This window comes from Marmota flaviventris, chromosome 9 (assembly GCF_047511675.1).
Source record: "Marmota flaviventris isolate mMarFla1 chromosome 9, mMarFla1.hap1, whole genome shotgun sequence".
NCBI classification, from domain to species: domain Eukaryota; kingdom Metazoa; phylum Chordata; class Mammalia; order Rodentia; family Sciuridae; genus Marmota; species Marmota flaviventris.
Genome location: NC_092506.1, coordinates 102,962,988 through 102,978,754, shown reverse-complemented (window position 1 = coordinate 102,978,754; position 15,767 = coordinate 102,962,988). Strand labels below are relative to the sequence as shown.

The 15,767-nt window shown below is 38.6% G+C and overlaps 1 protein-coding gene across 1 annotated transcript; it reads right to left on the bottom strand.

The window, feature by feature from the left end:
* Positions 1-7,709: 7,709 nt before the first annotated feature.
* Atp5mg (ATP synthase membrane subunit g) lies at positions 7,710-15,548 on the bottom strand. The gene is made up of 3 exons (XM_027930683.3): positions 15,232-15,548; positions 9,351-9,511; positions 7,710-7,919 (listed from the first exon to the last, which is right to left on the bottom strand). Exons 1-3 carry the CDS (start codon positions 15,281-15,283, stop codon positions 7,821-7,823), a joined length of 312 nt encoding a protein of 103 aa, XP_027786484.1. The 5' UTR covers positions 15,284-15,548; the 3' UTR covers positions 7,710-7,820.
* Positions 15,549-15,767: the final 219 nt, after the last annotated feature.

The following is a 15,767-nucleotide window of genomic DNA, read 5'->3' as shown; positions in this document are numbered from 1 at the left end:
TAGCTTTGTGTAAGTCATGCTTAAATCTAACTGTATGACTTAAAATTGGTTTAAGATTCCTTTCAACCACCAATGCCAACTTATCTTAGGCTAACAGGACTAGAGTTCAGTTGATCTAATTTAGAACAAATTTTTATCCGTAGATGGGATGGAAAATCTAGGTGAAGATTAAGGTCATGGCCAAGGTACAAGAGGAGGAGGAAGTCTGAGTTAATTATAACCTAGGTTCTGCAGTCTTAATTCCAGGAAGCTGTCCCTTAGCTAGGTGGACAATTTGTTGATTGAGGGATATTCTTAGAGGAACTAGAAGCTACCAGTTCCTGAGTTGTGATATGACTTTCCACAAGTGAAAGTGTCAGTATTGAAAGACTAGAAATTCTAAAAGTATGTCACATGGAAAAAAAAAAAACTTGAATAAATGTTTGATTATTTTTTTCCCAATAATCATGACAGGCCTGAAAGATTTCCCAAAGGTTATCATTTTCAAGACCAGTTGGGTTAGGCTGTTTTGATGTTTTTGAATATACATTATAATGCATGCATTCTGTTTCATTGTTTATTCCTAGGCTTTAGAAAATATTAATATTAGCTGGGCACAGTGGTGCATACTTATAATCCCAGCTGCTTAGGAGGCTGAGGCAGAAAGATGACAAGTTTGAGGCCAGCCTGGTCAACTTGGTGAGACTCTGTCTCAAAATGAAAATAAAGTCAGTGACACATGCCTCTAATCCCAGTGACCTGGGAGGCTGAGGCAGGAGGATCACAAGTTCAAGGCCAGCCTCAGCAACTTAGTGAGATCCTGTCTCAAAATAAAAAGGACTGGAGATGTAACTCAGTGGTAGAGCACTTATCTAGCATGTGTAAAGCCCTGAGTTCAATCCAGTACCAAATAATAATAATATTACACAATATTAAACATTATATAGTACTCAATAATACTATATTAATAGTACTCAATACTAAACATTATATAGTACTCCATAAATATCTACAATTTTTATGTTTTTGTGTATTGATTAAGAATAAATTTTATTAAATAATACAGCAGGGGAAACAACTGTACAAAAAATAAGGTATATCTTTTAGTAGATAAAAAAGAAAACATACAAACAAAACCATAAGAACAAGGCCATCATTGCACAAAGCAAAGACTTCATACTCTAGTATAAAAAATGTAAGACAAATAAAAAGCTAAATTTCTTATTGTCTTTCACATGCGAACTTATATGAGCTATCAAGTAGATTGGTAGTAAAGTGTTTGCTTAGCACATGCCAGACCCTGGGTTCAACCCCCAGCACCCCCAAAATAAATAAAAACAATTTAATCTGAAAATTCATAAATAGAGACTGGGTAAATGATCAATGGCTAATTAGGCTTTTAAAATGTTTGAATTAGGCATTAACTTCCTCTCTTTTGTTTTATTCTTGTCTCTACTCAGAACACTCTCTATCAATATATAGCCAATCCATTACTTAAGACCCAGAAAGTCATGGTACCCAAAGCTCTGATACATACTACATGTGAGTCATCGTCTGCTCTCACTAAAGTTGAAATGGAGTGTTTTATACTTGGTTTAGAGTTTAGATGTAAGTTTCCAAATAGAAGCATAAAAGGAAACCATCCCCTTCCTCATTCCTGTCCCCAGTGTAATAACCAACTTACATATCCCAGAGTGGAGAGGATGTGGTTAGAAGTAGGGAATAAGGAATCAAGTCCTGCATTCCAGCCCTCTACCCTTGCCTCACTCACCACAGGCAAATGGTTCCACTTCATTTTGTTTTGCACTGAAAATGAGGAGGGTAACATTTTGCTTCATACTTTCTTAAATGAGTAGCGTCTGCTAACCTGCAAGATGCCTTGGCTGTACTTGAGATGGGAAAATGAAGGAAACATGCAACTGTGAATGGTGTTTTAAAGTGTATGTGGGGGTTTGTTGCTGATTGGTGTTCTTAGGCCTTTCTGCAAATAATTTTGAGAGATTTACTAGTCAGTCCTTAGAGGCAACTTCCCTCTGGAATGGTGCTACTGGGCAGCGGGGTCAGATGGTGATGGCAGAGCAAACAAACTCAAGGATCCCAAATCAAGGACCATTTGGCTTCAGTGTTTACCTTTAGTGAGTGGGGGTGAAATGTGGATCTTAGGGGGAAGTGGAAATTAGTCCCATTGTAAGTTGTAGTGTAACTTGGGTATCATATAATATATCAGCATATTCAAGGTAGATAAAATCATAAGAGGGTTCAAGATAAAGCAGTCATCACTGATTTCACTTTTCCGTTAGTCCTGGGCTTTACACCGATTTCTTTCCACTGCTCTACTGAAGGTCACTAAAATTGGTACCCTCTCTTCTTCCACCATCACATTATCATTCACTACATCTGAGAACTATATTCATTCGTTTGAGTTCCCAACCCTGTTGAGACCCAAAAATGAGACAATGAACTAAACTGAGGTGGAAATGCAGATTGTCCTTAGGGGAAATGGGAGCTATTTTAACAAATAGGTTATAATTCAAAATCATATAACAATGCTTTAGTTGCTTTTGGATTTGATGGCAGTGGGATGCCTTAAAATTTGGAGCTTCTGAAGGTAACCTTTCTTAGTTCATGCAAGAAGTTCAAGCCAGTTAGAATATAGATTGCAAGATCCCACTCCAGAGTCTCTGGGATAAAACTTGAGAATTCTCATTTCTAAGATCCCTGGTGATGCTGATGCTGCTCTGGTTCAGGGACCACAGAAACTATTGACCTATGTATATGTTGAAATTACCAAGGATTAAGATGGAGGTAGTATTATAGAGAACAAACCAGGAGACAAAATTGTCAAGAAAAAGAGTGGGGATGGGAGTGGGGCGTGACTTGGTGATTGGTAGAAAACTAAAACTATCAGGACCAGTGAGAATACAGTCTAATTACATGAAACTTTTTTTTTTTTTTTTTTTTTTAATGGGGACTGGTTAGAAATTATGTAGCTGAAACAATGTTTGGTAACAAAATGAGATTAAGGCCAAAGGGAGTCCATCAAGGGCCCTGCATGGCAGTGTTTTATGTATGGAGGACTTTTGTCTGATGAGTAGGTCTTGTGTACATTTTCTGCTAAGGTATTATCTTAGGTAGAGCTGTTACTGTACTCACCATAAGAGTGATCACAATCATATCAATTCATGTGCTGGGGAAAATTAAAACCACACTAATTAAGAAATAGTAGGAAGCTTCACAAAGCCATATATTATCTTACATAAGATATCTATTGTCATATATATGTATGTCATACATATGTATATGTCATATGTATGTATATTGTCACATACATGTATATGTCAAAAATATGCATATAAGGGAGGCTCCCATCACTACAAACAACTATACAACTATAATGCACCAATAAAAGAAGCTGAAAAAAATAGAGAGGCTGATATCTAAAGGGACAATACATCTTGGGCTGGAGATGTGGCTCAGTGATAGAGCTCTTGCTTAGTATGCACAAGGCCCTGGTTTCAATCCTCAGTTCCACAAATGAAAAAAACCTCACAAAACTTAAGTAACTTGGTAGTAGAGCAAAACAGGACTGCAATGAGAAAAAATAATATAGAATGAACTGTACACAAAGCAGAGAGGTCAAATAATAGTCATGAGTAAAGAACACAATCAACAGGGGCTCATTATCTGGGCCCCACTTGTGCATCCACCACTTGTTACTCACAGGGTTCTAGCCACATCATTAATATTTCTGTTGTTCAGTTCCTGACTTGTTAAATGGGTATACCATTTATGCCATGTGCTTCAGAGGAAATTTGACTGAATGAGATAGTGCATATGTCTTAAAAATGTAAAGAGCTATACAATATGAAATACTGAAAAAAAACCAAAAACAAAACATATTGGACTAGAAATACAGGCCAAAAGAAAGAATCTGTTATCCAAGGAGAACAATGAGGAGATATATACAACAAAAGATTAAATATGCAATGTGAACAGTTTCACATTAACTTCTGCCGTATCATCTATATTTTTGGTGCTGGTGATCAGACCCAGGGTCTCATGTGTGCTAGGCAAGCACTCTCACACTGAATTATACTCCCCAGAGTTTACTATTAAGTCTTGAAATGATGAAAGCCTCAACAAAAAGCCTTTGCTGTTTATTAACATTTATGTTGTTATTTTTTAGATAGTGGTTTCCTTAGGAATCATATTTCTTGATCATAGTGACTATTTGTAACTATAATCTTCTGTCTCCTTATGCCTACTACTATATAGTTTTATATACTGAGAAAAACACAGGACCATACACTCTTTTTTTTCTGTGTGTGTGGGGCGGTACCGAGGATTGAATGCAGGGGCACTTGACCCACATCCCCAGCCCTAGTTTGTATTTTATTTAGAGATTTAGAGACAGGGTCTCACTGAGTTACTTAGTTCCTTGCTTTTACTGAGGCTGGCTTTGAACTTGCGATCCTCCCGCCTCAGCCTACTGAGCCGCTGAAATTACAGACATGTGCTGTCGCACCCAGGGGACCATACACTCTTACGTGCATCCCATGCTTTTTTTGTTTTTGAGACTAGGTCTTGCTAGGCTGGTCCCAGGCTCATGGGCTTGAGTAATCTTCTTGCCTCAGTCTTCTGGGCAGCTGGGACTACAGGTATGCACCACCACACCTGACTCACCCCATGCATTTTCTTTCCTAGGGTTAGGTGGAATTGAAATTGCCAGCTCATACTGCACATTTTAATGGCTTTTTCTTAACTGTTCTTAAGATGTATATCTTAAGATATACACACACACACATATTTATTGTATTTATTGTCTGCAGTGCTGAGGATTGAACCTGGGTCTCAGGCACACTAGCAAAGTGCTCTACCACTGAGCTACACCCCCACCCTTTTATTGAGATAAAGTTTCACTAAGTTGCCCAGGTCTCCCAAGTAACTGGGATTACAAATGCGTGCTGCCTGACTTAATATTTTATTTTTAAAAATTTTTTGGGCACCAGGGATTGAACTCAGGGATGCTCAACCACTGAGCCGCATCCCCAGCCCTTTTTTGTATTTTATGAGACAGGGTCTCAATGAATTGCTTAGTGCCTCACTGTTGCTGAGGCTGGCTTTGAACTTGTGATCTTCCTGCCTCAGCCACCCCAGCCACTGGAATTACAAGTGGGGCCACTGCGCCAGCAATATTTTTTGTAAAGGTTGTTCTACCTGCCTAGTATACCTTGATCCATTTTTCTTGGCTCTTATTTTCCTGGTTTACTTTAGATACACATACCCTCTACAACCCCCTTGAACCTTCTTCTCAAATCTGGATTAGCCTATCCCTCACAGCATATCCCCCACAGCACCAGACTCAACTCTGCAAACAGGTAAGTCTTATTCATGTTTCTTATATAGTGCCTGGAATTAGGAGGTGCACACTGAACATCTGAGTTAAATAATATTTAAGTTGCCAGTGACAAACACTTGGCACCCACATCCAGTGAAAGATTGCTTGAACAGTTCTCCACTAGGAGACAAGGTATGTGGAATTGATAAAGGCAAAAAGAAACAAGCCTGGTGAAGTCAAGTCGCTACTTTAAGGAGCCCACTGCTATTTTAACCTCCTAAGAAAATTCTGTACATGCACTATTAGTCACAAGGGAGCTCAGAGGAGCTCTGTAGGGCAAAGGAGGAGGAAGTACCAGTGAAGTGAATAGTAATGTTTACTTTGAGGACTTTCAGGTGTGAGTATGTGGTTTAAAAAAGTAACATTATATATCATGAATCAACTAGGCCTCTATAGGTTATAAGGAGAGCTAGCGGATTTCACACCTTTTTCTGTTTAATACTTCTGCACTACCTGAAACAGAAATACAGATCATCATCATGGTTGTATTTCTGTGATCTTCTGTTCTGCATATTTTAAGTTACTGAATACTTTTTAAAAGGTTAGTTTCAGTTTTGATCACCTGTGTTTATTGCAGAAGCAGTAAGTTGGGCATTACTTTCAGAAGAGTAGAAACCTCTATGGAAACTTTCTTTTTAAATTATTTTTTTAGTTGTAGATGGATCCTCAACACTATTAAAAGATTAATACTATACTGTGAACCATATTGCTTTCACAAAAAATATGCAACAACTTTTTAGTTATCATTAGTTGGCACTGCATGTTTTGCTATGGCTGTTAAGAGTAGGAGAGGATTAGAAACATGCCAATGAGCCAACCTAGGACTTTAAGGTTCCCAGGCAAAGGCTATGATCAGTTATCTACTATATATATCTCCTATATCCTTAATAAAATGGCTCAAGACAGACTGACACCAATTACTTCTATTTATTTCAAGTCACAATATACTATTTAGACCCATAGATGATGCTAAGTTATAAACTTGTTTAATTATCTGTGGGATCTTTTGAAATAAGTTCTAAAAATCATACAACCAGAAAGATTAACAATACACGTGAAGATTATACTTAAAAATATAGGTCACGGTTCTTATTTACTCTGAACTTCTGTTAAAGATGTTACAAACATTCATATTCAGAACCACCACCACTGTTATTCTTTTTGGGAAAGTAAATACTTTAGTAGACAAGTATCCCAACATTTATAGACACAACTGTTGTCAAATGGGTCAATGATTACAGCAAAGACAAACAATCCAATTTTTCTCTTTGTTAACGTGTCTTCTTTTAAGACAGGTTCTCATCATGTTATCCAGGTTGGCTTCAAACTCTTGAGCTCAACTGACCCTCCTGCCTCAGGCTCTGAAATTGCTGGGACTAAAGGTTAGAAACATGCCAATGAGCCAACCAAGGACTTTAAGGTTTAAAGTCCAGCTTTTACCAATATGATTTAACTACATCACTCTGGCACATGGTATTACTATATCTTTTGCTATAGCAAGTTCTAGTTCTCTCAAGACTTTTCCCCTCAAGTTTTCTGGAAAGCTTAAATATAATTTTTTTTTTTCTGTTAGTATTGGGGATGTAGCCCAGGGAGGCTTTACCACTGAGCTACATCCCCAATCCTTCTTAATTTTGAGACAGGGTCTCACTAAGTTGCTTAGGGCCTTGCTAAGTTACTGAGGCTGGTCTCAAACGTGTGATCCTCCTGCCTCAGCCTCCCAGACTGCTGGGATTAGAGGTGTGTGCCACTGTGACCAACTTTAAATATTATAAAAACATTATCCTCATATATTCACCTACCAGGTTGGTATAGTCACATACATATTTTCCAGTTTCAGGATAAACAGACATGCATTTATTATTATATTTTTCAGTTGTAGATGAACACAATACTTGTATTCATTTTTGTGTGGTGCTGAGAACCAAACCCAGTGCCTCACATGTGTTAGGCAAGTGCTCTACCACAGAGCTACAACTCCAGTCTCTTAGACATGGCATTTAGAGCTATATTAATATATCCCCTAAACAATCAAACTTAATATCAAGAAAAACTGTCCTGGGTAACAGTGGTTCAGACCTGTAATCCCAGTGACTCAGGAGGTTGAGGTAGGAGGATTACAAGTTTGAGGTCAGCTTCAGAAATTTAGCAAAATCCTGGTTCAAAAATTAAAAAGGATTGGGGATATAGCTCAGTGGTAGGGTGCCTCCTGGGTTCAATGACCAGTACCACTCCCTTGACAAAAAAAACCCCAAACCCAAACCAAAACCCCCAAAACAACAACAAAAACCTATGACCTTTTATACAGTACTTGACAGAAAAAACACTGATATCTGATACATCTTATTCTGATACATCTTTATTCAGATAGCAATCTGATCATATATGGTCCAAGAAAACTCAAATGATAAATCAAATATAATCAGATGTTAAAGATAGGTCTTCAAACGTTATAGCCAACAATGCCACGCTTGCCTATGATCTCTCCGATATAAAACCACATCCATACTTCAGTAGCCACCAAACCATTCAGCACAGCTTCCTGGAAAAAAAAAAGGTAGTACAAAAATTTTTTTTTGCCGTTGTAGATGGACAGCATGCCTTTGTTTATTTGTTTATGTGGTGCTAAGGAATGAACCCAGTGCCTCACATGTGCTAGGCAAGCATTCTGCCACTGAGCTACAGCCTCACCCAAAAAGTAGCACCAATTTTAAGGTACCTTCCTTTCTTTATATATTTAAGACTATTATTTTCTAGGACTAAGTGACATAGAATATAAGGACACTATTCAAACTAGAGGGCAATTTAGTCAAAGCCAAGAGTTAATAATGTTAACTTTGCTTAACTGCTGAGGACCCCTGAACTTTCAAATTTTGTAAGTTAAGTAGTCCAGAGCTTATAAATTCTTTCAAAGCATTCTTTAAAGACCTGAACTGACTTAACCCTTTCATTATTAGTTTATGAGACACTTTATGGGCCCTAAAACGACCCACATCCTGGAAATAGCTGACACATTTAGATAGGGCATTGATATGAAAGGATGGCTAAAGGAAGGCCAAATCTCTGAAAAGACATTTCTGCCTGGCTGAAGATAATCTGCTTAAAGATGAAGGACTGTTCTCCCATTTGTATTTCCTTTTTATTCACATATTATTTGGTTTAACTCGAAATATTCAGTACTCAGTTTCACAAATCAACATTTTATTGCCCTAAAAAATATATATACATATGGTTCCAGAAAGCAATGTTTCATACAAGTACAAATACGGACCTTGAAACTGGTTGAAAAAAATACCTTTATATAACAAAATTGAGCCTTTTCCTTTTAGTACTTCTAGAAATGAGTTTTCCCCTACAAAATTAGACCAGAGGTTATTAGAATCTTCTGATAAATAACCATATCTTCCAGGATGTAGGTTCTAATGTCAATAACTATTATTTAGGCTTTTTATACCCTGTGCTCACTTGACTTATGAATGGCAAATTTAAGTAAACATAAAATTTAAGTTCTAATTTTTATGATATTTAATATTCATGTTAATATGATAACCCAGATTTGGTTAGCTTGCTGACTAATATAGTTTAAGAGATATTGTGGCCGAATTGGGGACAATTCCAGGACTAAAGATGAATAAAAAAGTATAAACCAGGAAGTAAGCAATCATTTAGTATAGTAACCAAAATTGGAAAGGAAGATGTTTTCCAGTTTTAAAAAAATGCTTACTTTTCTGTTATAAGACTATTAGGAAAACCAAGAAATAAAATAGCCAATTATTTCTATGTAGATGACAAAATTAGAAAAGTAAATATCTTCCTTGGCAGTCAAAAAAAAAAAAAAAAAAAAAGAGACTATCTCTCATTATGTTGGATTCAGTCTCATTGAAAACACACATATTAATCAAAACAATCAGAAAAATCCCAAGGGAAGACATTTGCTGTTATGTACATACGTTTTCACTTAGCCCATAGTTACCTTAACTGTAAGCTGTTTGAAGCTACCAGTTTGAGCACTATTGACTATTTTTTTCAGGCTCTGAATAGCTGTAGGGATCTCAGCAGGGGTTGGAGGAACGAGCTCAACCTTGGCATAATGCCAAAATGTGGCCAATCGAGGCTTGGAGTAAGTCACAGCAGCTGGAAAACAAAACAAAACAAAACAAAAAAACCAGGATGAACTCACTAGAGACCGAAAGAAGCAGATGTGTGGGTTGGACACAAATATTTATTCATGCATCACATTCATTCACTGCTTGTACCAAATGTGCACCCGGTGTGAAAAGTCAAAGCTGCTCCTTGGTAACAAGAGGCTTTTAAAGATGCAGAACACCTGTGTCACAGGGAAGTTCAATCAGGCAGGAAACTATAAGCACATTCAATTATGCTGGGATTTCACTAGTGGCCAGCTAGTATGCTACTTCACTTATGAATGGCAAATCTAATTAACTGTAAAGGTACCAGCATTTGTATTCAAACAGAAGAAAACAGCAGAAATTTATTCATATTTTATTGGTAGAGAGATCAGAAAATCAAGGGAAGAGGTCCAGAAGGGGAATGGGGGGAGGAAGGACCTACACAGAATGGCACCCTTAAGAACAAGATTAAAATTTATCATAATATTGGCTACAATATTATGATAATAGACAGAATTATACCAATTAGTATCCATTTTTGGTATCCTCATCAATATGTGCTGGATTAAATCTTTCTCTAACAAAGGCACAGCTGTTCCCTTTAATAAAAGTAAAACCTACATGTATTGTTAAAAGCAGCCCAAACTAGACTCTATTACTAAGCTCAAATTCTTCAAGGCATTAATATTTCAAGAAGAGAGATTTTTTTTTTTTTAATTTGATACCAGGGATTGAACCCAAGGGCACTTTACCACTGAGCCATATCCCCAGCCCTTTATTATGAGACAGGATTTAAGTTGCTTAGGGCCTTGATAAATTGATGAGGCTGGCTTTGAACTGGTGGTCTTCCTGCCTCAGTCTCCTGAGTCACTGGGATTATAGGAGTGCACCACCATGCCTGGCAAGAAAATAGACACTTAATAAACTGGGAAGATGTGAGACTAGTGACTTCAGCAAGGTGGAGGAAAAAAAAAAAAAATCAAGCCAGATGTGGGTGATGCATGCCTATAACTCCAGCAACTTGAGAGATGAAGTAGAAGGATCACAAGTTCAAGGCCAGCCTTAGAAACTTAGTGAGATTTTAGCAACTTAGCCAAACCCTGTCTCAAAATAAAAAGGGCCTGGGATATAGTTCAACTGTAAAACGCACCTGGGTTCTCAGTATGAATAAATAAAATAATAAAATCATAAGAGGAACATAAAAATAGCAAGAAGTTGGAGGTATAGCTCAAAGAGTGCTTGCATGAAGCCTGGGTTTGAGCCCCAGTGCAAAACAAAAACAAACAAAAACCAAAACACAAATCCATGAACATTCATAAAATGTCTATCATTATTATTTTTTTAATTTATTTTTTTAGTTGTAGTTGGACACAATACCTTAATTTTATTTATTTTTTTAATGTGGTGCTGAGGATTGAACCCAGGGCCTCGCACATGCTAGGCAAATGCTCTACCACTGAGCCACAACCCCAGCCCCCAAATGTCTATTATTTAAAGATGGGTTACCCAAGGTTGTTGGAGTTTTTTCTATTAAATGCCTGTATTTGAGTATTTTACTATTTTTCCCCCTTAACTGTAGATGGACACAATACCTTTATTTTATTTATTTATGAAGTGCCAGGGTTCAAACCCCCAGTGCCTCATGCATGTTAGGCAAGCACTCTACCACTAAGCCACAACCCTGGCCCAGGATATTTTACTATTCTTAGAATCACTATCTCCCTGCTGGATGCAGTGGTACACACCTGTAATGCTAACGGTTTTGGAGGCTGAGGCAGGAGGATCACAAGTTCAAAGCCAGCTTCTGCAACTCAATGAGACCTTGTCTCAAAAGGGCTGGAGATGTAGACAGTGCTTAAGCACCCTTGGGTTCAATACTTGGTACCAAAGAGAGGAAAAAAAAAATAAGAATCACCATCTTACTTATCCTGTGCTTGGGGCCAGGTAGTAACACTAGGTAGACATAAAACACTAAGAGACTATTCTAAAGAGAACTGCCAATACCTACCAAATGGGACAATTAAAAAGTACAATGTCTTATGAAATAGTCAACAAACCATCTTTAAACTTACCTTCAACACAGATATTTGTCCTTTAAAAACAACAACAAAAACCCACACAAACCCAAATAACTGGGGGCTGGGGATGCAGCTCAGTGGTAGAGCCCTTTGTTTAGCATGTATGATTCCCTGGGTTTGATCCCAGCACTGCAAATCCCTCTCTTCAAAAAGAGGAGTACACTGTACATAAAATACTACTTGAGTTGGTAAATGTTTCTTAGGAGCACAAGTTAATATACAAGGGATGAACAAAACATAAGTAAATGAATGATGGATAGTATGAACCAGATTTCTCAGTGATAAGCAAGAAAAGAAATAAGAATAGCCAGGGGCAGTAATGTGTGCCTGTAATCCCAGCTACTCTGGAGGCTGAGATAGGAGGGCTGCTTGAACCCAAGAGTTCAGAGCAAGGGTAGGCAACAAAGTGAGATCCCATCTCATATAAGAAAACAAAAAGTAAAAAACACAATAAAGTTGAGAGGTTATGGGCTGGGGATGTGGCTCAAGCAGTAGCGCGCTCATCTGGCATGCTTGCGGCCTGGGTTCGATCCTCAGCACTACATACAAAGATGTTGTGTCTGCCAAAAACTAAAAAATAAATATTAAAGATTCTCTCTCTCTCTCTCTTAAAAAAATAAATAAATCTTCTCTGTTAAAAAAAAAAAAAAGTTGAGAGGTTATTTTGGGCTGGTGGCATATAGAGGTAGAGCATCATGTGCTCAGCATGTGTAAGGTCCTGGGTTCAAGCCCCAGCACAAAATAAACAAAATCAAAACTCATGCTACTGGATTACAGTTGCAAACATCCACGTGAACTCATGTTCACCTTAATACATGGGTGGTATGCATGCCCCGTATGGATTTGTATACGTATCTTTGTCCACTGACAGCCCCTAGAAGCTAATAGTCTAGTAGCAAGGAACAAACTCAACACCAAATCTTAGTTTCTAAATTCCATTATCAACAAAACAAAACAAAAAACTAGTGCTCCTTGGAGAAATGGCCAGTACTAAGGCTGAGCAAGAAAAAAAACCAAGATGAGTCTGAAACACCAGATAAATCCTGAGGGATATTCTTCAGGATACAGAGATAGACACCCCAACAGGGTCAAGATCATGAAAGATGAGGAAAGACTGGAAACTTCAGAAAGTAAGGGGGCACATCAAAGGAACAGAAATGCCAACTTAAAACAGTTCTCAATGGCCAATTTGAGCAAAAAATAAAGAATATTGGATAGGCAAAGTGTGAAATAAATGTAAATGAGCCAATACAGTAAGTGATTGAGTAAATAAATGAAGAAGAGACAAATCTTTCTTATAGAAGAATTCCATTTAATATTTGCAGATATTCCCCCCTACAGGAAATGGACCATCCAACCACCCTGGTTTCTGGCTGCAAACCCTCCTACCCCAGGGGCCAGACATAGTTACTTGCTTCTAAACATAAGGTAGGAGTTAGTGCCAGGCATGCGGTAGCACATGATACTCAGGAGGCTGAAGCAGGGCCTGGATCACAAGTTCAAAGCCAGCCTAGACTACTTAGTGAGACCTGCTTCAAATTAAAAAGTAAAAAGGGTTGGGGATGAAGCTCTGGGGAGACAACCCTGGGCTCAATTCCCAGTACTGAAAAACAAACAAAAAACCACTACCACCACAGGAAACCCCAAAGATATAGAAAGGGAAAATAATAACTCTACAGGGGAGGAATATATGAAATGCTACCTAAACCAAGGAATAAAAGCTATTACAAGTGATATTATATAAATATACCTTTCTATAGACTGAGGGTATCTCATCTCTGTGGTATTCTTTCTCAAAATCCATAGTTCCAGACTAATCATGATAGAAACAGCAGATAAATCCAGATTGAGGGATATTCTTCAGGATACATAGACAGACATCTCAAGACAGTCAAAGTCTTTTGAAAGATGAGGAAAAAATTGGAAATGTCACAAATCAGAGGAGACTAGGAAAACATAACAACTAAATGTGATATCCTAAATTAGATCCTGGAATTACATTTAACACACAGGCCTATTCTATAAAGCAAGATACATTTCCATTTCAACATTCAGAGCCTAGTGAATTCTTCCTTTCTGAGTACTTTTGGAAGAATAAGAAGTTATCTTTCAATTGTTCACAATAACAGAGGAAAAGGATTTACACAACACACACACACACACACACACTTCTTTTTCTTTTGTGATACTGGGGATTGAACCCAGGGCACTCTATCACTGAGTTATATAGGGTCTTCGTAAGTTGCCAAAGCTGGCCTCAAACTTGTGATTCTCCAGCCTCAGCCTCCAAGTTGCTGGGATTACAGGTGTGCACACCATGCCCAGTAGGGATTATATATTTCATAACAAAAATTTATTTTGTTAATACTTTTCCTTTTGAATTTTATCACAGAAACTAGTTCATTTCCCAATATGTGAAAGCCACTAGGAAAAAAATCCATTTGAAATTATTAAAAGTTTTGCCTTATATTATCCACAAAGTCCAAAGATTGAAGCATTTTTCTTTTTATTTACACAAAAGTATAGAGCTTTTTAAACAGATAACTCAAGGATCTCAGTAACATAAAAACTGCAAATAAAATGGGAAAATGTATAACGTGTCTCACCAATAGACTGTGGGGAACACAGACTGTAGGAAGAGAGAATCAAGTATATACTATTGGGCACTGCAAGATTTTCACTGACTCATTGTTTGGTGATGAAGTGAAGAGAGAATGAATAAGAAAATCAGACAGCATAATAGGCTTAAAAACATTGCACGTATTTTTCAGAATTCTGCTTTCTGGCCACAATTCAATTTTGAATAAATTTGAATAAAAACTATTTAGCAATCTGATCTTCAACCACTTACTACAATATACCACAACTAATGAAGAAACGTCAATTTAGCTCATCTCACTCTAGGAATAAAATGAAGAACTTACAGAAAACAACTGAAGGTTTACCCACAGAACAGACTATTACTCAGGGCTGTGAATATTCGGGACTGTTCTGGTATATAGCGGGCTACAGTGAGGTTCTTCGAACTGAAAAAATTCCATGAATGTTAAGCTATAATAACAAAGATTATATTATTTATACGAAAACCTTTCAATGCTTATTGGGACGGGGACACTCATCCATAAAGTCCAATTTCGCCTACAATTTCCCTTGGGTTAAAGCAGGGCAGAAGACAAAGGCACCGTTCAAAGCTCATCCCTGCTTCGACATTTCTACTGACTTTTCAATACTCTCCAATGAGAACAAGACTACCCGATGAGGTCAAATTTATATACTTTCTCAAGTTTCTGCCCTTCCCCTTCCTATCTCTAACAGAGCCATCCCCTCTGCCTCCCTGTTCTGGGGGATCTAAAGGGGCGTAATGGCGCCGGCCGGGAGGTACTCAAGGCTTCCTTCCCCCTACCCCTCTTCACTGTCGTGGTTAGAATTCAGCTCCTTCTAGGTGGTAAAGAGAACCCAAGATGCAGAGCAGAGGAGATGAGGGTCAGAGGGTCACAATCCTCCCACCCGCTCCCTGCACCGCCAGGCCGTCCCGCCCCGGTTCCTGCAGCTCCCTCAGGTCACCACAGCCCCCTTCTTCCCCTCGGGACCTCTGGGCCTCTCCGTAGCCCGTGTACCCGCCTCGGCAGCCTCACACCGCGCTCACCGTTCACTAGCGCCGGGGCCTTCTCCGCGAGGTTACGCACGAACTGGGCCATGGTTCCAGGGCAGAAGGTCCGTTGCCCCAAAGGCCGGCTGAATGTCACCCCCCGGAAGGACTCACTGCAGGACCCTGTGCCACTTCCAATGTCAGGCCGCCCTTTTCCGCGCCGGTTCAAGATACTTAGGTGTCCTAGCGCCTTTGAGGAATCTAGTCAGACAATTTATTTTTTTCAGCCGCGGACAGGAAGTGGATTTGAAAAGACGACACTAGAGGATAAATAGGAAATAATGGGATTCCTCAGAGAAAGAGGCATTTCTCGGGGCAGCCACTCGCGGAGGCCCGGAAGGCCGGCGAGGTGAGGAAGTGCGCATGCGTCCGTGCTTTTTTTTTTTTTTTTTTTTTTTTGGCGCTGACCCGCACAGTTTTGCTTAGGGTGCTCTGGGAGCTTCTCTGAGGTTGTCAAGGCTGGAAGCCATCGTTAAAATGCTCCTAGATCTACACTGTTTTAGAGGCAGAGAGAGTCCAAGGCCAAACAAAAA

Coding starts and splice junctions, on each gene's coding strand:
- Atp5mg (XM_027930683.3), bottom strand. CDS start 15,283: ATGGCCCAGTTCGTGCGTAACCTCGCGGAGAAGGCCCCGGCGCTAGTG. Junction 9,512..15,231: donor GGCCCCGGCGCTAGTGAACG/GTGAGCGCGGTG, acceptor TTTGTTTTCCAG/CTGCTGTGACTTACTCCAAG. Junction 7,920..9,350: donor TCAAACAGCTTACAGTTAAG/GTAACTATGGGC, acceptor TTTTTTTTCCAG/GAAGCTGTGCTGAATGGTTT.